This window comes from Pararge aegeria, chromosome Z (assembly GCF_905163445.1).
Source record: "Pararge aegeria chromosome Z, ilParAegt1.1, whole genome shotgun sequence".
NCBI classification, from domain to species: Eukaryota; Metazoa; Arthropoda; class Insecta; order Lepidoptera; family Nymphalidae; genus Pararge; species Pararge aegeria.
In genome coordinates this window covers 13,990,234-14,016,213 of record NC_053208.1, presented here as the reverse complement: position 1 = coordinate 14,016,213, position 25,980 = coordinate 13,990,234, and the positions used below count along the sequence as shown (strand labels likewise).

General features: G+C 34.8%; 1 protein-coding gene across 1 annotated transcript in view; it reads left to right on the top strand.

The window, feature by feature from the left end:
• The window catches only part of LOC120636154 (dipeptidase 1-like), a 46,885-nt gene extending 26,862 nt beyond the window's left edge, over positions 1–20,023 (top strand). Inside the window, exons 2-12 of the mRNA XM_039907485.1 lie at positions 1,229–1,276; positions 6,530–6,671; positions 7,407–7,563; positions 11,651–11,783; positions 11,998–12,154; positions 13,686–13,740; positions 17,234–17,410; positions 17,843–17,927; positions 18,733–18,808; positions 18,971–19,109; positions 19,520–20,023. Of these exons, the coding sequence (XP_039763419.1) occupies positions 1,229–1,276; positions 6,530–6,671; positions 7,407–7,563; positions 11,651–11,783; positions 11,998–12,154; positions 13,686–13,740; positions 17,234–17,410; positions 17,843–17,927; positions 18,733–18,808; positions 18,971–19,109; positions 19,520–19,627 (1,277 nt within the window). The 3' untranslated portion in view covers positions 19,628–20,023. The remainder of the gene's footprint in view (positions 1–1,228; positions 1,277–6,529; positions 6,672–7,406; positions 7,564–11,650; positions 11,784–11,997; positions 12,155–13,685; positions 13,741–17,233; positions 17,411–17,842; positions 17,928–18,732; positions 18,809–18,970; positions 19,110–19,519) is intronic.
• The last annotated feature ends 5,957 nt before the right edge of the window (positions 20,024–25,980 follow it).

The following is a 25,980-nucleotide window of genomic DNA, read 5'->3' as shown; positions in this document are numbered from 1 at the left end:
AGAGTTAGTTGAAAGGACGGAAAGTAACAAGCTACTTTTTATCCCAGGAAAACAAACCGGTTCAACGGGTTTTGTAAGAAACCGTTATAAACGCGCAAGAAGAATGCGGACCACAGTTAGGACTGAATAAAAGTTTTAATTAACCTTTACTAACGCAAACGTCTCACAAATTAGCGCCTATACGCAGACTGTGTGAGTATTAGTGCTGTATTTGTTGGACAGTTATAAATCTACTCTATTCAATTAGGGCTTTTAAAGTTTCACGGAACCAACCGTGATGCAATTTATGCAGACTGCACTAAACTTTCGTACGTCAGCTTTCCGCATTGTTCCTAATGCATTTCTCTATTTAGTATATCTAATACATTACTATTTTACACGGTCTTGCGTTCGCTTGATTTAGTCGGGTAAAGCGGATGTTTGAATTTGTTTCCTGTATGTTGTTTGAACCTTATTTAGAAATACGCAACGTCTTAATGCATACTTTGAAGCATAACCTGTCTAAATATTCAATAATAATAATAACACTGAACTTCTTTATTGCACACCAAATAATACAAAGATAGGCGAAAACCTTAAGAACTAAAAGAGCGGAAAAAGATTCTTCCAGTTCTTGAATCTATTTTAAAACGGCGCAACGATTGTAATCTAGTTGATATATATTACACGCAAATTTTATCCAAATGGGAAATGGTTTTTGTCTTGCTACGTATGCAATGGCGTCTTAGTAGAAGTTAATTTGTGACCTCAGTGCGTTAAACTGTAACCTTCGTCAAGAATTAGGATAAACGTTCCAGAGATAAGCATATTCAAACATGCTCAATAGTTTAATTACATTAAGTATAGATTTGGACATTATAAAAAAAGCTTGGTCACGATTGCAGGTTGAAAATAATTTGGGATTAGTTATGAAGATTCCATGGAAAAGGCATTCAATGTCACATTTTTAAGGAAATAAATTATATTCCTTAATACCATCTTGTTAGTGTAATTTGTAATAAAAAATGATGGTTATTAAATATAAAAGAAAATTGTAATGAGATAATTCATTATTTTTACTTGTAAAATATTATTATCATAAATATAAAGTTATTAATAGATATAAAGCTTATATTATCTCTCATTAAACATTTTTGATATTCAGTCTTTTTCGAAGTCTTCAAATAGATAAATTACTTTGTTATGTACCTTTTTTCAAAGTAAATTTCATTATATTGTTTTTTTTCAGGTCAAAACCCAAGAAGAATCCTCAGGTTACCTAACTTCTTCACAAGAGGTAAGATTTTTTTTTATCTACTGGAATCTAGTGGAAGTCGTGATACTAAGGCTTCGGCTTTGATTTCATGGAGACAGAGTTCGATCCCTGGCACGCAACACTGACGTTTTAAAGTTATGTGTGTTTGTGACTTGCTTTAAACGGTGAACGGTGATGGTGAGTGTAAGGCGGAGGATGTGAGTGGCATTGTGAGGAAACCTGCATGCCTGAGAGTTTTCCATAATGTTGGTAAACTACGGCCTCAACTCTTTCTTATTTTGGGAGCAGACCCGTGTACCCGTGACCCCTAAAGTAGGCGGGCGGTGGTGATGATGATAATTTCGAAGATTTCTAATCAATCTTTTACTTACTATACTAATTTAACTTTTTTTGAATGTAAGATAAAAAATAAAGTCGTAAAGTCGTATCCACAAAGGAAATAATACTTTTAATATCCACACTTGATACGAATTGGGTTGATTATTTTAAACGCCACTGGAATTAAATAAAATATGACATTGAAATTGTAAATAGGTATGAGCATAATTTGAAATTTAAATTAGCCATTAACCACATACAACTCCACTACCCCACGGTTGGTCACTAGGCTGGCTCCTATTTCATGGGATGCACGTACATATTTTGCGAAATAAAATTCGATACACTCTTTCATTATAAGACTCACCGCGTCGCATCGCCCACCCGTAACTGTACTCCTAAGGATCATTACGTGTTTTTCATAGCTTACATTTTTTCTTTACAATTGGGCTATCAAATCCAAAAGAGATTTTTCAAATCTCAATTTTTCAGTTTCAATTGCGTTTTTTTTTGTATTTGGTGTACAATAAAGTGTATTTGATTGATTGATTGATAGTTCCAGAGATAAGCCGGTCCAAACAAAAAAGAAATTCTTAGGTTTTAATGATTAGTTTAGATTTATCCTACTGTATCAAGCTAAAAGATATTAAAATGTTTGCGATGTAAAATCTCTGAAGTCAGAGCTTTAATGAATAAGCAAAGAGCATTGTCTATTGTGCAATTAATGCAGTCGTCTAGGAGTCCTTCAATCACTGCATTGCACTTTCACAATACCCTATTAAATGCCAACTCGATTACACGGGAACTCTGAAGTGTGGATTCATATTAAAAGCTCTTACTTACGCTGCCGTTTTACTGGCGTTCTATCAAAATAGGCTACAGCCTATCCTTAAAATTAAAGTATTATCCGTAAAAGCATACATATTATATTTTCAATTCGGACTGGTTCTGCTACTTATCGAGTTACCTGAATTTCAGTTGAAAACTTTATGTAAAAGGTAATGACAAATAGATTTATAGCTATAAGTACACATTATTATTCAAATCTAATCCGATTAAAGTTCGAGTTATGAATTTATAAACGAATTTATATTAACGTTCTTTATCAACACAATACCCAAATTCAAATATAGAATTATATTGAAATACTCTGATAAAAAGGGTTATACTATTTTTACTACGATTACTGCGATACAGTACATTCCTAAAGTTTATATCTCCAAAGAGGTTCGATAATTTTTTGTTAATGTTAGCATAATAGGACCGTATCTAGCAACCTCCCATGGTTAACGCTCCGTTCGTCTATGTATCGGGTATTGTCGTCAACCTACCGTGAAATAGGGGTTAATTGGCTTATAATTTCCCGGCTTTGATGAAAACGGGAGATGATAATAAGTCTCTCATTTTCCGTTATAGTTCTTGTTATGTTCATTGTCCTCGGTCAGCTCATTATTCTGACCCAGTTTTAACAAGCTTCTAACGTTTACATGGATCGATTGTCACCCGTTTATTTAAAAAAAAAATAATAATAGCGAGTCAACGAAGCGACAGGTTACCTGAGTCCCTAGTATAATTTTTCAAGCGAAGAAACAGGATAGCGCCCTTAATATGCAAATTTTAAAGGGTTTTTATAGTCATACTAGTAATTGCCCGCAATTTCGCCTGCGTACAATTTCTAATCGGTAAAGTTTTAAAAGGCGAACGAAAGTCTACCCATTCTCACTTTACCAACGTTGTGGACGTTTTTAGCATGAAAGAAAGAAACATTTATTTTTTACATTGCGCCACACATTACAATATTCACAACACCACATATGTTATGTGTGGCACAACCTAGAAAAAAGGTGCCAGCTCAGCATTGTGCTGCATGCGCCAGTGGGAGCATACAGCGCTGATTTTCAGTTGGCACCTTGTACCAGGTAACACCACGGAAATACGTAGCCATCTACTGACCACATTTTAAGCTTAGTTTAAAAAAAAAAACTAACTAAATAAATCCACAACAATAATAATAATAAACTAAAGTAACATATATTTATATAAACTTGAAAATAAAAACGTACATATATCATAAACTTATTAAGATACACAGTGTAATATAATAGTGATAAAATTATTAAGTGGTAAAGTAAAGTATAGTAAAGTATACAGACTGTCTCTAGAGAAAAGATGACTCCGCCACATGTTCTTGGAATTCCACCTGTTTGGCCAATAAATATTGTTTAATTTGGTTCTTAAATCCAAACTTACTTTTAAAGTTCTTGATTGGCGGAGGAATATTATTCCAACACTTCGTGGCGGAGTACGTGAACGAGCCCCTAAACGCAGCAGTACGATGAAGTGGGATGCGAAGCTGGTTCCGACTGCTTCGAAGCTTCCTTTCATCGTCACTAACCCAATTCAGTTTATTTATTAAATACAAAGGCTTACCTTGCTTTATTACGCCATAGAGAAGACCTGCAAGATGCAACTTCCTTCTAGAACCCATTTTTAACAAGTGATGATTGTTTAAGAAAGGAGTTACATGGGTTCTAGGAGGTATGTCGAAACAAAACCTCGCACATGCATTCTGCACTCTCTGGATGAGACGCTTCGTACGGCACAGCAATCGAGGACCGAACACAACATCCGCGTAGTTTAGTTTAGACAGCACCAAAGCCTCTACTAGCTGTAAGCGCACTTCTACTGAAAGATACTGACGGACCTTGTAGAGTATCTTTAGCATGAGTTGTTTAGGTTAAAAAAAACCACTACGGGCTCAGATGTGATTACCGATTTTAACTACATAGGTGCTGTAGTTAAAATCGGTAATCACATCTGAGCAAGATACGTCAGAATACTAACGTAGAAACAGCAAGACTTGTTTACTTTGTGAAAATTCATAGTGTGATGTCTTACGGGATCTTATTATGGGGCAAAGCTGCTAATATTGAAACTATATTCATATTGCAGAAAAGAGCTGTACGGTCAATATATAAACTTAAATCACGTGAATCCCTCCGTGAAAAATTTAAAGAAATAGGTATACTCACATAGGTAAACACATCCTATAGGTAGCATCACAGTATATTTATAACAATATCGTATTTTTAAGACAACATATTGGTCTATATAAAAAAAAGTGGATATAAACAGTCGACTTACAAGAAATGGTCATAAATTAGTGACATCTGCATATTGTCTGAGAAAGGTGCAGAAGTCATTTGTGGGATTGAGTATACGCTTTTATAATATGATTCCTAAGGTAATTTTCAACCTAGAAATGCATAAGTTTAAAGACTGTGTTAAAACACATTTATTACGGCGATGTTATTATACAATTGATGAATTTCTTAATGACAAGGTTGCTTGGAAGCATCCGGCTCCACTTTCATCTCTCACAAGATAGAAAAATTAATTTTAAAATGTAAAATGTAAATTTTTGATATTGGAAACGAGCAACTGCTGAGTTTCTTGACGGACTCTTCTCGGTAGAATCTGCCTTCCGGAACGTTGGTAGAGTCAATACACACAGACAGACTTGACGTTTCAAAAGTGCTTATATTAATTAGGCCTACTTGAAATAAATGTATTTTAATTTTTTTTTTTTTTAATATTCTTTTCCTGGTTAACCTTTCTGGCGCAGTGAGTAGTGCGGTTGTTGTTGATTCCAAGAAACTCCAAGTTCAATCCCGGAAGTAGTCATTCGAGAAGAGAATTCATAATTACTGATTTTTATTTGGTCTGTTCTGGTGGTAGGCTTCGACCTCGGTAAGTTGTCAGAAGAAAGAAGACGACCAAGAAGACGGTTCTTTCTACAATTAGTATATGAAGAAGAGTCTTTCGCCTATTTCTCAATCAGTTCGGTCACCCTTCTTCTGGCTAGGGTGCGGGCCATGTAGAAAAAAAAGAGTAAAATGTATAGAAGCTAAAACGGTATATTATTAAGTTTATGTAGATAGATTCATTAAGTTTATGTAGATTTTTTCAGCGACATTTAATTCAAACATCTCAAAAAAATCTCATTTATAGAAACAATAAAGAAGTACTCAACGATGTATCTGTGTTATTTAAAAGTTTTCCTAGTCCTCATTACTTGGGATAAGAAGCTACAAGTCGAACAACCCGATTTTGAATTCGGTTAAATGGAAGTTGGTAGGTATTGCTTTAACCTACTCTTAGGTGCAAGCGGTACTTCATGGGACGCCGAACTTGCGCTTTATGTGCAGACTGCCTGTGCTTGACAGGCTGTCGAGTTACAAAAATATCCCTATGAAAAAGTCTTTCTGGACCTGGATCGAAATGTTTTTGTCATCATTAATTGCTTGTTCATGTTGTGGGCGCAAGGGTGAAAGTATTTCAACACCGTTTAATTGTTTTTCATTCTTTTCATTTATATCAATGTCCTCAGTTTAATATAGACACCAAAATATAACTAAGCTTGTGTAATATTAAGAGGCAATTAAAAAAAAAAATACAATATCAGGTATTCTTTCAACGTATACCTTTTGTCTGTTTTCTGTTAGGTTTACCGCAAACGGCCTCGTAGCAGTGAAAAGCGGTTCACCGCAACCACTATTTGAGTCTGCTTAAATAAAACCCAGCAAATATAGCTTTGATAACATTAAGCTTAAATGTAATAAATAAATGATGTTTTTAGGGTTCTACTACCAAAATTCTTAAAACTAAATCATATACGTAAAGCAATTAGCATGTTTAAATTAGGGAGCCCGAGTTCTTAGAAAAATTGCTGTTTTTGGTTTTTTTGGCAATTAATTCTTAATACAAGAAAGCGGCCTAGCTGCCGTTTTATTATCACTATGGTATAACGGTCTCCGTTTTGGATCAGCGCGGGGCATCTAATGTCAAATCTCCAATGAGAGAAGTGGGCCATGCCATGCAGTGTGCCGTTTTATAAGATGAAAATAATGTTGATGATAGTTCATAGTTAAATGGATACATGTTTGTTGGCAATAGTGAGGATGGTGAACCGTAACGAACGACGCGCAGTGGCGTGTGTTTTGCTGGCGGTGACAGCGGTGGTCGCAGCAGCATCATACGATCGAGAACGCCTTGAGATAGCCAAGCAGATACTTGAAGAAGTGCCACTTACTGATGGGTTAGCATTTATATATAAAAAAAAAAATCTTTACTGTTTGTCAAATAACACGATCTTAGTTGGCCGGCCTAAAGATGCCTCGAATATGTTCTTGAATGCCAAACCAATTCACCAATACCAAACAATGAATTCCTTACTATGTCTGCAGCCATGAGCTTTTCCAGTCTTGCCAATTAAGATCGCGTCTTGTCATGTTAAAAAACTTTTTTTTCTAGTGTAGCGTATGATTGTAAAACCCATTCTAGTTAATACGTGTTTTTACAGTTAAGAAAGAATTATTTAAAAACTACAATTTACTGCTACTCAGGAATGGGAAGATGGGGTAAAATCGGGTTTAACTGTGACGTGTTACTGGTAAGTAATTAGATTTGTTTGATGAAAAAATGTAAATTTATATTCTAACGTAACATAAGGTTCAAAGTTAGAACTACGCTCAAATATATTTTATTTATAATAGCAGTTCATTGCAGCTTTAAATAGGAAATTCTAGTTATAACAAAGGCAATCAGTAAAAACTCATTTTAACAATACTGTAACGAGTTTAAAAGCTCGTAACTGTTGAAACAGAATTGTTAAATCTCTGACCGTCAGCAGTAAACAATTAATAAATAATGTTTTTGAATTTTTTGTTTACAAAAGCAATAAATAATTTGCAAGTTTGGGCATGACTGCAAATTTAATATGCGCTCTCCGTTTCATAATATTTGTATAATTCATATTTTAATTATTTAACAGGCATAACGATCTGCCATGGAATATTCGCAAGTTCCTCCGTAATCAAATCAACGAGTTTGAACTGGACACAGACCTCACGCTGGTGGAACCATGGTCTAAGTCGAAGTACTCGCATACAGACCTGCCACGGCTGAGAGTGGGCATGGTTGGAGCTCAGGTAACATATTATATAAATATAATATTTATAACTAGAATAAGTTGATACCTCGATTAAATTATAATAAAAATAATTGACAAACTCCCTGGCGCAGGGGTGAACGCTGTCGTTTTAAGAGGGAGGTCACGGGATCGACCCCCGGTAGAGGCATTTTGGATATTCATAATTTATTTATTTATTTATTTATATCCTTAGTACAGTTACAGCTAGCGAGAACGTATAAGTCAGATACCGGTCTGGGGCTTCAGCCTTGGCTAGTTACCATTATAACGACAAAAACGTGTCGCTTAGCAATTTAGCGTACAATGTCGCTTAGAAACGGATTGATTTTAACATAACTGCCAGATTGCAATAAACTAAGTTTCATAGTATATTCAAATTTGCCTATCACTTTATAACTTAGCAGTCTTTATAACCATTTAGCCGAATAGTATACCCTTAAGCAATATATAACTTCACTAGAAACTGTATAACTTATTAACTAACTGCTGAGTAAATAAGAAACACTAGACAAAGAACTATTCAACCAACACAACATAAACGCTATATCCCGATCATAATCAAACTGGCACTACTACTGGAACTTCAAGTACCTACGGGTATCACTGTGGCAAATTAAACTCGTCTAACTCTCAAGGTTATTATTATATATTAGGTTATTATTCAGTCGAGTATCCTTCTTTAGCACCGATGATCCAAAAGCTAAAATACTACTCTGAATTGTAACAACCCGGTCGAAACCTCATCATCATCATCATCATCATCTCAACCAATTGACGTCCACTGCTGGACATAGGTCTTTTGTAGGGAGTTCCACAATGCACGGTCCTGGGCCGCTTGCCTCCAACGGCTCCCAGCTACTCGCCTGATGTCATCTGTCCACCGACCGATGACAGGGGCCGACCTACGCTGCGTTTACCGGTGCGGGGTCGCCATTCCAGCACCTTAAGACCTCAACGTCCATCGGTTCTCCGAGCTATGTGCCCCGCCCATTGCCACTTCAGCTTCGCAACTCGCTGAGCTATGTCGGTAACTCTAGTTCTTCTACGGATCTCCTCATTTCTGATTTGATCACGTAGAGATACTCCTAACATAGCTCTCTCCATCGCCCGCTGAGTGACTCTGAGCCTTCTTATGAGGTCGAAACCTCATAATAGTCCAAATGGTTTTAAAATTACACGCTAACGTTAAGAATATATAGAACCAGGCATATTATTCCTCCTACTATACTATAACTAACGTGCAGGCAGAAGTTTCTTGGCACTGTTGCTGCCGCATACTTGTTAATGTAACCTAATTTTGTAAAAGTCTTTGACATCAAGTACCTACTCGTATAGTTTAGTAAAGACTAGAGGAAGTTAGTCAATATGTGGTAATATTGTGTTTCGCGATTCTTGTTGATACCTAATTATGTAACTAGCGGATGCCCGGAACTTTGTCTAACTACATAGAATTTCTGGTTTGCGATGCGATTTAGGAATGTTAGAAGTAGCCCATGACCGTCTGTAAAAATCAAGCTTCGGACACACTGAATAGGCATTTGCCAATTCAGTTGGTATATCTAAGGTCGCAAATAAACCGAAATATATAGTTTTAGTGTGCAGCGAAGTTTCTAACAATACCGTCATAAAAACCCCACCAAATTTAAAATCTTAATAGGTACAACCTTACCCGTACAAACTTAAAAACACGTTACTATTCTTTAAATGTCGGTTTGTAAAATAAGAAACTACACTTATATATAAATATTTGATAACAGTTATTAATAAAACTAGAAACTTTGTTTTGAAGTTTAATATCCACCTGAAGTACTTATTAATTATGCGGATCATTGCGCGTTGCTTGCTACCCGTGATATGTTTTGTACATATCCATAAATTGGTTTTAGTAGCTAGAATGCTAAACATTATGTAGCCTGTTCACTGCTCGACTTAATGCCTCTCCCAACGGGAGGTTTTGCCCATAACCATCACGCTAGGCAGACGGGTTGGTGATCGCAGTAGATGGTAGTAGCACCAATCACAGAAGACCCTGCTGCCCGTTTTCTGTTGTTTTGCCACCACGTGCAACACCCGCGGGAAGGTGAGGGATGGTGACAACTTTATTCTGTTTTCTGATCTGCCACAAATACATTAATTCTTTTTCTTTCATTCAATTTCTGATCAATCACGGCACAAATGTAAAATTCGAACACGTAATAAATAATTTTAGACGGCCGATTGGCGCAGTGGGCAGCGACCCTGCTTTCTGAGTCCAATGCCGTGGGTTCGATTCCCACAACTGGAAAATGTTTGTGTGAAGAACATGAATGTTTTTCAGTTGTTTTTCAGGGGTTTATATGTATATTATAAGTATTTATGTATATTACTCATAAAAATAATCATCAGTTATATTAGCCTGATTTATCTTTATTTTACTATACATAGTCGACGAAGATAACGAGAAATTACATACTTAATCAAATCGTATAAGTCGGAGAGAAAAATCAAATACCTAACAATAGCTTTGTTGAGACGAATTATTATAAGAATGACTGGCATTTCTTGCGTATTTTATTTACCACGCACTCACGCGGAAAATAATTACCGTTGGCATTTTTCTCAATATTAAATAGAAATAAATTGGTCAAGTGCGTGTCGGAAAACATTTGAAAAAGCATTTTTTTGAAGTAATCTTCTTACCGTTAAATAATAAAGAATCGTTATAAACAAGTTGTTATTGCGGCAGACTTTGCTCTCTCACTGTAGAGTTTCTTAAAAAAAGTTGTTGAGGCACTTACTTATTATGCTGGTCGAGTAAAGATTGTTAGTTAATTTACTCTTTAAGAAGTGTTAAGTTGTATTTACCTAACCTGTACATGAAAATATTAATTCAATGTGGGTATGGATTTTTATCGATTCACACTTTAATAAATATTAGGTAGATTTTTCATTTTTCAAACTTAAATAGTGGTAACATATTATATAACTGTGCTGAATTTTACTATAACCAATTTCATTATTTATTACTGTTTAAATATCATAATTTGGAAGGTAACCCTATAAATCATCAGCGTCAACTTTAAGTTTTCTCTTTTTAATGATTCCGAAAATTTGAGAATGCGGCCGGCTTAAACGGCTTCTCTATTCAAAGAGATATCTTTGAAGAGATTTTCCCTTTTACTTTCTCGTAAATTTTGCATGTTCAAAATTCTTTTCCTTACCTTGAAAATTTTCAGGTAAAGCGTCTCGGATAGCTTCTCCGTATTGTTTCAGATTTCAAATACAAGTTTTAACCATTCGAAATAATCGTTACTCTTAAGGTTTACTTATATACTTCCAAAAATGTGTGACATTAAATAATACCGTCATAAAAACTAAAATAAATTATGTTAATCACTCATTTCGTCAAGAATGCTTAGTGCCGTAGGACTGCAAGTTTTGCATAAGAAGGCCGCAATGCATTTTAGATAAGGCACTTTAAATATAAACAGAAGCGCGAATCGATCGCTTTTTACGCTGATTAGGCACTCGATTATCCCTTCCCGTTCATAAATAGTACCCGGTCAAAAGCCAAGACGGCAGGCCATCTTATCGCTATTATGAAATAGGTCGTTAAGAGCAATTGGGATAGTTTTTATAAATAGGCATTACCTTAATGCTCGGTTCCATTATTAATCAAACGATTGGTTTCAGGAGACTCACATTCTTACTGCTCAGAAATATGCGTACTTGGGCTTTCAACTCTCGACCCTCTTGCGGTATTCGTGGCAATGTGCGACTTATTTAAGCATTGCGTATGGTTCCATATCACAAGTACAACGTGCTTTCCTTTGCTACAATGGAAGCTACGCTATTCCCTCTATAAGCTACAAGCGCTAGGGCGATGTGCTAACAACCCCCCGCCGAGCTTTTAGTGCTTCATTGCATAGTGAATAATCTTCTAATCCTTTCCACACGTACATTCCGCTACCCTCAGTCATTGGAAAGATGTGTACCTACATATTGTCACAGTAATAATGAATTAAAAATAATTGTGGGTAAATTATTTAGATACCTTTATATGCAAGGTTAAAGAATTGAGGTATTTAAGTACCATTTATTTTCAGTTCTGGTCAGCCTTTGTCCCTTGTGCGGCACAAAATAAAGACGCAGTGCAGCTAACCCTGGAGCAGATTGATGTTATCCGACGTCTTGTTGCTAAATACCCTCAGTACATGAAACTCGCTACTTCGGTTACAGGTAAATATGAAGATCCGGTAATAATATGATTTTAGTATCACATATTACATTATTCTTAAAGAACTTTCCTCATTTATTGATCCCTGTATGCATGCTTACGGCAAGATTATGTATAATTCGTATTTGTCAATAAAAAAAAAAAACTATTTTTGAGGTACGTATGAAGTTATCTATAATATTAGTTGCCTTAAGCTAATTTTATTGTGATGAATAGACATCCTGGAGGCTCACAGTGCCAGGCCGCGGAAGATTGCATCTCTAATCGGAATCGAAGGTGGACACTCCATCGGCAACTCCCTGGGGGTGCTTCGCAGTTTCTACCAGCTCGGTGTACGCTACATGACACTGACTCACACGTGCAATACACCATGGTAAATAAAGTTATCTAGGGCTCATACAATCTTACTTTACCGGACTTTGAAGTTAGCTCGCGGAGTTTGTCGCGGAACAACCATGTATACCATTTCCACCTCACGCTAATATTTAATGCTCAGATACGCGACCTTTATCTGCACGGCTAGCATATACAGGAGATAAAAAATTTATCGACTGACAAGTATGTACATAAAAATATATAATATGTACAAGTATGCATATAAAATGTAAGCACATAAAAAGGAAAAATAATTAAAATATGAAGTGTTGCTTAAACGATAAAAAAGCTCTGGTGTGAATTTTAACTTCATGGCTAAATACTAATTGAATGAGAGTTGGTGATGACACAAAAAAGGTTCAAATTAAAGCTAGCTTTATGTTTAAGTTGGCGAAAGAAGTTATCACCATTACCTTACAATTATGTAAACATATGTATGAACGAAGTACCTTCATAAGTGCCTGTGATAGGCCTACATGAATAACGAATATTTGAAAATTTAAATTAACGTATGCCGCTGCCAAAGCACGCTAACGGTTTACCCCCGTTCATTAAGACACGTACTCGTATATTATTTCTACACGTGCGCCGATGCTCGGAGAGTTGATAAAGATGTAGGAGGGGATTCAATTTTGTATTTTTCCCCTGGTAGAAAATTGTCTCCTGGCCATGCTAGCCATGTTAAGGTTGAATTCTTTGAACCAAATGACGGTGTTTCTACTTGAGACTGTCCTTAGTCCGGAAATTAAAAATTGCGTGTGCTTTATAGTTAGTTACAGCGAATCTAACAGCGAGTGTGTTCGTGATCATATTTAGAACTCAAAAATTACCGAAATTGTTGCATGCGTGTTGCGAAAAATGCGAAACATCTTTGGAATACATTCATCTGATTGCAACCTATAAAACACAAGTTCGATACTAAGTTTGTCAAAAACTCATATATTAATGGTATAATTAATACCTTACGATTCATTAAAGGTAATTATTGCAGAGTCTTTGAATTCAAAAGTATTTAGATTCAGTCTATAGTGTTCATAACTTCATAATTATGCTCGTTCTTAGCGCCTAATATATTTAACTTAAAACTTTAACATTAGAAGTTAAGAACACCACGAATATCGGAGGTTGGAAGTGTATAAGGACTTAATATTAATCTAGCCTACAACCATACAATGTCGTCAGGTACGCACCCTCTATACCTATTAATTCCCTCCCCGTGTTTAAATAATTTCAATTAAATGTAGTTATTCAATATCGCGCCTGAATCACTTAAAAAATCCATTAATATGAAACGATCAGTAGCATCATTATGCTTATCCAAATATCGAATATTGGATAGGTAGGATTCAATTCCATCATAATAATTAAGTTTATTTATGCGAAAGAGAAATATAATGTTATACCCTACTGATGAATTAAATACAAAGTGCACGCGAAATTGAGCGAAGGGAAAAAAACATTATGCGAATGTAAGCTTTTCATAAATTGTAAACTTTGTAGCGACATTTATTTGTGTTGTTATTCCGTAGGGCTGATTCTTCCAACGAACCACCTGCTATGAACGGACTCTCGGAATTCGGAGAGGTAAGTGGGCTAATACTGTCTTGTCTCAAACAAAGCGTAAATATTTTTGTTTTAGAATCAGAATTTTTTTTGCTTACTATCTCATACACTTGTTAGACTAGCAATAACAAGATGGCGATGAAACATTAAACATAATAACTTGAAATGCACCTGAGATTGTTTATTTAGGAAAAACTCTTGAAGAATAACATAATATCTTACTGGGTCGGAAGTCCCTGAGACCAAATTTGTTTATTGCTTACCAGATATATAACCACGATTTATCTCAGTTACTGAGCAAAGGATCAGCCTAGGTTTTTAATGCGTTTCAATAAGTGGAAGGTTTGGTTTTAGGCTTCAGTCTCGGCTAGTTACCACCATAACAAATAATGAAAGACGTTCCGCTACGATATTGCGTAGAAGCCGATAAAAGGGATCACTTTAAAATAACTGGTCACCCTCAACAAGTTAGCCGGCTACAATCTTAGAATGCATAAACACTTACCATCAGATGGTATTGTAGTCAAGGTATCAACTTTGTATAATTAGCATTAAGCTTGTAATGAAAAATTAAATTTGCAAATAAAAAATTAAAAATTCAATAAAACTTGTACTGGAATAAATTATAATTTTTCATGAAAACTTTAATTTCACTCGTTTGTTTGGTTAATACAAGTATAATATAGGGTTTATTTTAAATTAGTTTTTAGTTTTATTGTAACATTTTCATTATGTTATCAAATGCCAAAACGAACCAATAATTAAGAATATCAATAAAACCATGCAAATAAATATAACTGCGTGTATGCGATTTAGAATCGTGATTTAGACACCAACAAATCCAATTATTTATGTAATTATGTTATAGTAGGTATTAATGTAACTTGAGTATTCTGCTTGCTTTGAGATAATACTGCTGTCTACGGTCGCCTAATACCATTGTGGTAATATAATTGTGTAATCATTCCAAGCTTCTACTGGGCTGGTCTACCGAACTATTACTTCAAATAAGAATATCCGAGTATTCATATGCGCTTCAGTTTTTAAACAAGTATCAAAAGTAAAAGGAAGATTCAGGCAAAGCCGTGCTTTGATCATAAACGTAGCAATATTTACTTAGGAAAGTTTACAGTTTTGAATCAAAAACATGCCAATATTGTGTCTATGCCTGTACTAAAACATCAAATGCATACCTAATATAATACCTAATATTTACAAACGTAATTCTGCAGTTGCGTTAACAGTTTCGCATTAGTTGCAGATCAGAAATTGTTAGATATGCTCGAAAACAAAAACTAGTTTGAATTTACACAACAAATACGTGAGATGTACTTAACGTAGAAATATTCTTACTTGAATATTAAATGGACATCGGCAGCGACCCTGCTTTCCGGCCCAGGCTTCCCACAAGTGGAAAATGTTTGGGTGATTGACACAAATGTTTTTCAATGTTTATATGTGTATATATTCTCTCTTTTTAATACTTGTACATCTTTCTATATTTAAAGTTTTATTTTAATTCTGGCTGAAACGCAGAAGGAGGAGCATAGTAAGCCTACTATTTTTTTTTCATATCGTTATTCGACATACAGAATAAAAGATTTATGACGCGTGTCGTTCCAATCTTCAGAAAGTTTGATTTATATTTCTCGTTCGGAAACAACCAAGGAATAACAGTAGAATTCATTATGTTCCTAGTGGCGGATGAGATGGGAAATCTGACATATAAATAGGATGAAAACTTTATACAAGCGAGAAAATATCTTCCATAACAAGATAAATTATTTAATTTACTAAGTAAATACACTGACGTTGTATAAAACTGAAACGTAGTTTAAAAAAGTATTTAATTAAAATGATGAAGCCTCCGCTTAATAGCTTAACAATTTTGGAGTTAACAATATCGGAGGTATTCTCGTTAAAAAATGCCATGATTATGATCTCTTTAAATAAACGCGACTAGTTGGAAACATAGCTGATAGTGTACTTCAGTATTAAGAATACTGGAAACCTTTAGTTGATTATTTTTTATTCTTAAATCTATACTAGTTCTGAAATATTTGTGCAAATTTGTAATACAAACTATGCAGTGACAATCATAACATTAGCTATGTTTACTTTTAATAAAACAATGATTCACACACTAGTTCATGCACACGACTGTAAATATAAGTGAAAACAAGTCAGATGGGGCTGTAAATTCTCGATTGGTTCCTACATATTAAATATTTTCAGATTTTATGAAAGCTGGCATAATTTACCTTTTTTTATTTGAATTCACAGTTTTTTTTCCTATAAATCGTGTATTAGTTATATATTTTATGGGTTTTATCTTAGTTGTTTCTTTCCAGCAAGCCTTCTATATATTGGATATATCTAATAAAAAATATCCACGATTTCTCGATTTAGAGCTCTTGAATGCAAGATATACGCCGTACAAGGTTGCGTTAATCTAAATATGCGTATTAAAATTGCGGTAAAGCAGAATTTAAATAATAATAATATACGATAGCGTTTAAAATAAACAATATGTATTTTATTTGTATTTGTCCAATATTGTCAAATGCAGCATTTACGTTCCCGGTGATATTATTCTAGTCGAGGGAAGCCTTTAAGGCGACTAACACAGATGTGTCTACTTGAGTTATATTTGCTTTTGCGCCCGCAGTTTGCAAATGCGTTAGTGTTTATTGTGCATAAACATGTTTAGTCAGTACATTGCACATATGCTAAATAAGCTCATTTGTCATGTAGTTGTATGTACGCATTTTTCTTTGAACTTGAGAAAAAAAAGTGTGCACTCAGGGACCTTACCCTCGTCATGAAGTTCCTCACGCTCTTTTTTCAACTACCAATGTAATTTGATGTTTGTTCATTGTCTGTATTTATTTTCGTGACTCGACGAAAACATAAAATTTCACCAAAACTACTTTGATCGTAACATGCATAATCGTAAAAATTAAATGCAAGTTTCAGACATGTGACAAAAAGTATTTATTGCCCGTTACTTATATCATTTACATCCATTTTGAATGCGGAGTATAACTCTCATCGAGCACGCGCAAAACAACTAAATTTCCGAAGTATCCCTGGAAAAGTTAAAAATTCAGAAACTTTAGTTAAAAACATAACCAAATTCCTTTAGAAATTGATGGTGCCTGGACGGTTCAGATTTACAATTTGACCCTTTAACTGCTATGAATCTTTTAGACGTAGTAGTTCTTGTGACAGAGCGCGTCCGCGGAAGGAGGTACTATAGCCGTGCTTATTTCTGCCGCCAAGCAGAATTGCTGTGTCAGTTCTGAAGAGCGTCGTTGCTTCATTGAAACATGAAGCTGTATACCCACCCCTTAGGTTGATGGACAGGGTTGGCGGCACTTTGTAGAACGTGTCCTGCATGATCTGTTTATAGACGATAGTTTTCCACTTACAGACATAGATTGATCATCTGCTTAATCAATTATAACGGAAAAAAAATGAGATAATCTGATTTTTATTCTTCAATTGTCAACAGAAAGTAGTGCGGGAGATGAATCGTCTGGGCATGTTGATTGATGTGTCGCACGTCGGTGAGAACAGCACTCGTGCTGCGATCCGTCTGTCCAAAGCACCGGTTATCTTTAGCCACTCGTCCGTTTACAGCCTGTGTCCGCATAACAGAAATGTTCCTGATGATATAATTCAGTCAATGGTAAATAATATGTTTGATGTTAACTAATCATTTATTTTAAGGATATTTTACTCGCTTAATAATCACTTAAAGATGCCTATACCTAGTAGTAGACACTTATGAGTCGTGGATGCGGATGTTGATGATGATGGTGTTGGTCAGGAATAAATTGAGGTGTTTACACTTTTTATAGGAAAACTGTAATGTTTATTAGTTAGATTGTTTGGTAATTTAAAACCAGTCCAGATTTGATTCAAACCAATCCTAATAATTAATATAAAGACAGAATATAATAATAATAATAATAATAATTTAGTTTCTGATTGGTTTGTCGGTAATCAGATTTTTTAATATAGTGAGCTTTTGTTAAAAAACAGATAGGAAATCTGTGTACTATGAGTGTACTAACACTTAATAGAACAGCTAAAACACACATTGTACATATATTTGTAGAAGGACAACGGAGGGATAATTATGGTGAACTTCTTTCCGGACTTTGTCAAGTGTGCTCCAAATGCTACTCTATCTGATGTCGCTGGTGAGTTATTTGCGATAGTAAATTTAATTATACATATTTTGTTCTAATTCATATTTGGTATTCTTTGGTAGATTAGAATTTTAATTCGTAAACAACTAGGTGATTCGTCTGATATCAATCGCTCTTTCCATACATCAGATCGAATGTATTTTTAGGATATATTCACAATGTGTCAATTTTCTTACACTACCTACTGATGATAAATAAAAAAAAACATTAAATGCATTGTTAAATTAGTAAGTAGGCCCTGAGATCGATTTAAAGATCTTGTTCGGTAAAGTGCTGAAGTAAAGTTTCGACCAGTGCTAGGCACCGCTGCTGCACCACGTCGCCCACACCCTTATAGGGTGTTTCTTAGTTTACGAAATTAATTTTTTAAACCATTGATGTTCGCACATTAACTGCCTCCTATTTTTTTATTACAAATAATAAATTACAGTGTGTATACCCAATATCTCAACTACAAACAACATGAACATGATGAATAACTAAAGTTCTCGTATCTGAAGTTTATGACGAACTCAAACTATGAATGAATACATTGATTGCTTAATTTATGTAGTTCAATATTCCACTTCGCTTGTATCAACTTGTTAACTTCAGACGCTATTCTATTGAACTGAGCTGTAATTAAATCAATTCGGTAAAACGTGAACAAGCACCATTATATTCCAAAAACTGGGGACGTTCATTGTTCCTGAGTTATACTGTAATATAAATATTAACTTTAATATATAAGAATACCTTATATATTAAACTTAATACCACAGTAAATATTATTTATTTATTTTTTTGTATTTCTTAGAACATTTTCATTACATCAAGAGGATGATTGGTGCGGACCACGTCGGAATAGGCGGTGACTTTGATGGCGTTAACAGGTAAAAATTCTCGTTATGCACTTCTATTTTTACATTTAACTATCATATTAATAGTAGTTGTTTACCAAATGCTTACAACATTCATGATAGAGTTCCTCGAAGTAAAGCTTGCGGCGATATACAGGAGTAATTAAGTTCTTACAATTCATATTATACTTACAGAGTCCCACGTGGATTGGAAGACGTTTCCAGGTATCCCGAATTGTTTGCTGAATTACTTCGAAGTGGCCAGTGGACAGTGCAAGAATTGAAAAACTTAGCCGGTCTAAACATTTTACGTGTAATGAGACAAGTAGAAAAGGTAAAAGAATCATCATACTAATTAACTTTTATTACGTTTACTCTTTTGTTTTACAGTCATTATTATTAGCTAGTTATATATTATTTATTTTTGCGTTTTTTTTTAATCGGTGGTTTTATATCTTCCTGAAGGCATGAGAGTGAAACATATTAATGTGGTAGAGATCTTCACAACTGCAGGATAAAAGCCCTTATCACAGTTTACAATAAGCACTCTTATGCAGTTCTACCTTGTATTAATAACGCGAGTGTGTATGTTTGTTAATTTTTCATATACAAACAACTCAAAGATTGAAACTGCTTTAATGAAATTAATTATATCTTGGAGATGGACTTAGGATGCTAACTGAAATATTAAAGGTATGGGCCAGAATAAGATGAAACGTTTTCTCTTTTATTTTGTTGGGTTAGATTCGCGATGATATGCGCACAAATGGAGTGGAACCCGAAGAGCATCCAGACTCACCCACCGACAACGGCAACTGTACCAGTAACGCTTTCTACATTGAATACGTCTAAAATGTAAATTTCTTACTTTGTATGTAGCTGCCAATAATTTAACTATCGACCTTAAAGAACTATTACTTTTTTCGAAACAAAACATATTCGATCTGAACATCGCACTTGTAAAGTGATCTCTATTGGCAGCTATGTAGAAAGAGTTAATTGACATTGCGACTGGAATCTGAATCAAAACCATTGATATAGATATTAAGTATGTGTAAATGTAGTCCATTCCTGTTTTTTCCAATAAGTCTGTTTTATAAAAGTGTCATCAAGAGAGACTACGAAATCAGTTCGGCGTCTCGGGAGCGTACTTATTTAGGGAGCGATAATATAAAGCTATCTTATTCTTTAATTTAATATACTTAAGTATGCACAGAACGAAGAACAGTTCACATATTTCAGTAAAATATGTAAAGTGGTATGCATTATATTGATGTAATCAAGTTGAAAGTTTAATATTACTCAATTTTGTGCAATGAACACTCTTTTGGGATGAGCGTATAATTATATTAATTAAATGTATACAGTCAAATGCGCCTGAATTTCATGCATAATGAGTATAAATAAATAAAATAATGAGTATAACGATAAATTTTATCGCTTTTGAGTTTTATTATCAAATAGTAAATAGCACAGTAGGATTAAAATCCCGTATATCCTGCACAACCTGTGCGCGTGTGTGTGTGTTTGTGTCTAGTGTTAAATAATAAAGGTCAGGAATAGTAATTGTAACTCATGGACCCTAATAAAAAAGCAGATAAATTCCCGGATATAACTTTTTATTACCAAGTCCGTTTTTATACGCGACGTGTGTTGGCTGGAAAAATATTTCATTCATTGTTGTGTCAATACAATGACGTATTTATTATAAAGAACAAATCATGATAATGGTTTCAACATATTTTATATCACTATTAATGTTGAGATTTTATTAAGTGATGTGCTTGTATTTTCATGCGTAAATCCTTTGTTTTTAATGTACATTATTTAGATTCTTCCATTAATTTATTTTATAAAAAATTAATTTTATATGACTTTATTGCGTCTATAAAATAAAGATTTATATTTCTGAAACAATAAGTCAGCAAAATTCTGAGCATGCTGCGTTCAGAATTCGTAGTGGGTAAGCCCCGTGTTTGAAGTTCAGTCAAATCTTTCTTTTCGAAGTAAAATTTCATTTTAACCCGGATTGAAATTGTTTGAGCCAGCCTTAAATGGATGGAGACGGTTTTGGGCAGCCTTAAGCTTTCGATAGAGCGCAGAGTAAGAATACTCCACTGCTTTGTCTGACCGGAAATTTAATATGGTAGGGAAGCTTGGATTCTAAAAGCGGATACTCAGAAACATCTTGAAGCCATCGAGAACATATGTGGTGCTCCGTAAATTGCTCCACAACACTGCATTAGCCTCTGCATTAGCTGAACACAGAAAGTTTCTAACGTGAGAGTACTCCAACGCGTCGCCAGAAGTCGGGAGTTACTGCCAATCATTAAAAAAAGAAAATTCAAATATTCAAAATTCAAAATTCATTTATTTCAAGTAGGCCTAATATAAGCACTTTTGAAACGTCAAGTCTGTCTATTTGTAGTGATTCTACCACCGGTTGGGAAGGCAGATTCTACCGAGAAGAAGCCGGCAAGAAACTCAGCATCTGTCCATCAAATATCTGGGCCACGTCCTAAGATATGAGCGATTCCAACTGCTCCAGCTCATAAGGATGGGCAAAATAGAGGGCAAACGACATGTTGGAAGAAGGAAGAAGTCATGGTTGCGCAACATCCGTGAATGGACCAATATCGTTAGCGTGGAAACATTGTTTCGGTTGGCGCAAGACCGCGAGTAGTTCGCTGAGCAGACGGCCAATCTCCAGTATTGGCACAAAAAAAAGAAGTTATATCTAATGTATAAGTTTAATTAGAAATCAATCGTATATGATTTAGAAGCCGAGATATTGATATTATCCTAATACTTCGATACAACTGACGTAGCTGGTTTCAATCAACAATAAAAAGCTTAGTCAACAATAAAAAACTATTCCACGGAAAAATGGTGCTTTCATCCGGTGGGTCCACTTTCGTTTAAACGGGTGTAGTCTCTGTTTTTAGGACCTGTACAACAATTTTGAATATTAATGACAAATAGTTCCGATTCCAAACATTCCTAATTCGTAAGGCTGATGTTTTTTGTACATGTGAAGATACTATGCTGTCGTATAAATAGGCGATAAAGTTGTAATAATATCCGAGTGCCTACATATTTTTTTTTGAGACGGCGTGAATATATAGATTCGCTTTTAAATTAAAGCTCAGTAAATGTATTGCATTGCAAAATTAGAACACTTTTTATTTTAACATTATCAATAAAAAAAAGGATATGTTTTTCAGTAAAAGTTGTCTGCGATGAATAGAGTATAGAAATAGAAATAGATTTAGATCTGTATCTAAATAGAATAGAATAGAATAAAAAGTTGAGGATAAAACCAATGGTTTATCTGTATAAACCATTGGTTTTATCCTCAACTTTTTATTCTGAGCTACATCAATGAGACGCCTGGCGCTGACGTGGCACATTTAGCCTGCCGTTTTATTCGAATTGAATACAAACAAGTTTTTGAAATAGGAAAACAATAATTGTTGTGTGACACGGACCGCGCGGTCTGCGTTAAATAAGTACTTATTGTGCATGTTTTACACATAAAATAATTTTCGTATTGCTTGAGCTGTGTCACTCAAGCTGATTTATTTTTAAGCTTATTTTCATGGGTAAAGCGCAAATGTTTATTAAATCATCATCATCATATCAACCCATTACCGGTCCAAAACAGGGGCACGGGTCTCTTCCCACAACGAGAAGGGTTTAGGCCGTATTTCACCACACTGGCCTAGTGAGGATTGGTGGAATCCTCTCGTCTTTTAGAACATAAGGGAGAGTTTCCAAAATGCAGATTTCCTCACGAGCTTTTCCTTCAACATTGAAACAAGTGATATTTTAAATACTTTAAACGTAACTTAGAAAATTTAGATGTGCGTGCTGGGATTCGAACTCGGTGTCCTGAAAAATAACCTGGAATCTTAACTACTAGGCTATTACCTCTTCTTTTATTAGGTAAAGGAGCACTTTCTAGTAGATAGACTGTAAGGCTATTTTCGATATGATTATGTAAAATGTATGTATAAAAGTTTGTCAGTTTCTACATAACTAAATTCATACCTTTCATTTTATTTATTTAGCAACTTTGGTAGCGAAATGTTCCAATTATGAATTTGACAGGTAACTGTATCAAAATGCGAATATAGACTAAGATCTATACCATGAATAACGCCTATATATCCTTTGTATATCGTATGTGCCGTAAACATCGCTATAATGAGTTTTAATGCATTATAAAGAATTAAATAAAAAAATTTAAATTTTTTCACTATGGAAGACTAACCGACGATGTTGTAGATATAATCTTCTTGCTCTCTAAATGCAACTTTACGTAATTATCCATTTTAACTCTCATGCATTTCGATGACTTGGCAAGCCTCGTATCAAAGAGTGGCACTAGAATTAAAATGACCCTCATTACGTAATAGTTGCATAAATAGCTATTCTTATATTGTTGTTTGTGAAAGAAAATCGTTTAAAAAAGAGCCACATACACAAAAGTTTGTTGAATGAGTCAACAATGTAACAGCAATAATTACACTAACATACAAAGTACAGATAGTGTTTTAACTTTCTAAACACGTGGGGATATACGGAATACTAAATCTCGAATGTTGATTAAACTTTAATCGACCACGACGTCAGTTCCTATAGCGTCATTTGCAAAACAGAGCTACACGTACTAACTTCCTAAATTATAAATTGCAAAACCGCGTCGTAACATGACATTATGCAACTCTCATCAATGCGTCAGTGTTATCATTTCCGTATCAATATGAGAACGTACAAATATCGATAAAACTTAATCTATATTCTAAAATTCTGTATAATCGTCTTTCATTAAAGTACTCAACGTTGTAGCTGAAATTCGCAAACTGTGGGCATTTAAGAAGGCATAGTAAAATAGCAGGTATCATTGGGCAATACAGAGAGAGTATGTTTGTAGTTCGCCACGTGATCAAATAAGAAATGAGAGAATCGGTAATATAACCAGAGTTTCTTATATAGCTCAGCGTCACAGAGTTACAGGTTTGGCAGGGCACATAGCTCAGAGAACTGATTGTGTGGGGTCCCAAGTAGCTGAAAGCGCAGTTTTAGTATATTAACAGGATACTTAGAATGCAGCAGTTAGAGTTACTAAAAGTAGTCTTAAATCTTTCAAAAGGGTTTATAAAGAAAGCCTTCTTTGAATAAATTAATTCAGAATTTAAATTTGGTATCAATAACTTACAAAAGACCTCTATCAGCAGTCGGTGTCCATCAGATAACGACGATGGTATATAACCAGCATGCAACTACATCCGGTGCAAAGGTGCTCTTTATAAGTCAGACCAAATCCCAGTATTTCCATTTTGTATGCTGAGAAACACATTACCAACAACCTACAACTTGTCCTGTGTATGAGCATATAACCCAGCGCCATTATAAAACTTTTAGCAGCATAATGTTAAGCCTTCGTTTAAAAGTTTACCTAGCACGACCCTCTTGAGACAATTTTGAAACGACGACGTACGATCTATGCTATCTATATGCTAATTCGGAACGTTGTAACTCTATTTATTGCGCACCCTGCCCTTTGTATGCTTGAATATTGATCCATAGTATCGATATTTATAAGTATTTAAATTATGGAACTAAGACGTAGAATAAACTTTGAAAACCTGAATCACTGCAAAACGTATCGAAAATGAGGCCATGAAATGCAAATAAAATCGAATTTCGAGATCTATGAAGCGTTCATATATTATTTTTTCATTATTATTAGCATTCATTATTAATAACAGACAATTAGATATAGGGCTTCAAGCGCTTTCAGCTCTAAGAAGAAAGTTAATATAATAAAAGGCTATAGCGAATCAGCCGGGTATCCTTTTTGTTATCACCATATTAAAGTATCACAATAAACTATTTACTTAACTAGTTAAAGCAATTCATAACCGAGCTTTGTTTTATTGTATATAGCCTATATGGTACAATATTATTTTTCTATAAGCTTATTTTGTATTAAAATTACTTCATTTAATTACTTCATTCAATTATGCATTTCCTTAAATGCAAATTTCAATGGTAGTGGTTGAAAGTTTGTTGAAAATTTTAGGTAAGATGCAGGCAACCAGTAGTGTATAGTACAAACTTCAAACTCATTGAGAGACATCTCCAAGATGTCATTCGGTAAAATGCATGCCTTGGAGTTTATAAAAGGAAACTTTTTTGGACTACGTCAACAAGAAAACGTCGGGAGCTTTTCATGCCTGCAAGTTCGCTACTATGATAACCGTAATGTAGTTATTAAGCACGTGCTAAATTGTCATTGAATAAAAAAAATTAGTTTCAATCAACCAATTTTTTGATGATTAAGCTGAGATGTTGCTCAAATTAAATCCACGCAGACGCATTCGCATGTTATAACTTGTATCAAACGTTATATCCCTACACGGAATAAACAGTGGAATTACATTAGAACTGCGCTGTTTCTATTGTTCCTAAGCTTTTTCTTTGTTTTGTGTCGGGCTTACCGCAAACGGACGCGGCCTCGAAACACCGAACAGCGGTTCGCCACAGGCACTATTTGAGCCAGCTTAAATATAACAATGTTTGTACTCTGGATGAAATTGAATTTACAGCGAAACTTGTGAGCGACATATAATACGCCACTGTTTGGCAAGGCAAATTGTAGTCGTGGAAAAACTGTATATACTCGAACTATTACCATCTCAAATGATGGACGTCCTCTGCTGGACATAGGTTTTTTGGGGTATTATCGCTTGATGCTAGTAATAAATCTAGTGCAAATTTTACAGATGACAGAGAGAATTTAGTATTGCTAACTTTATCTAAAGAGCAAAGCAGGAAAAGGATGGCACTAATAAATTGAATATGTCATTTGATTTTTGATTAGCGCATGTGTTCCGCAATTCTCTGTAACTCATTTAAAATCGCCCATCTTATAAAAGTTTACCAATTATAGCGCTACGGTGTTGTTACTATAGCGCCTTGGGATCTTAACGCTGATTGGTCCCCCAAGCTATGTACCCCCGCAGCGATCACACAGGGATACTATAAGCATAGCTATATGTGTCATTCACTAAATAACTAAGCTTTCAAATAAGGCCTATAGCTAACAACCATGTATCGGATCCATAAGTCTTTACTGGCAACTCACACAGTTCAAATAATTCAGGCATCAAGCAATTATAGATAAGAGAAATATCAAT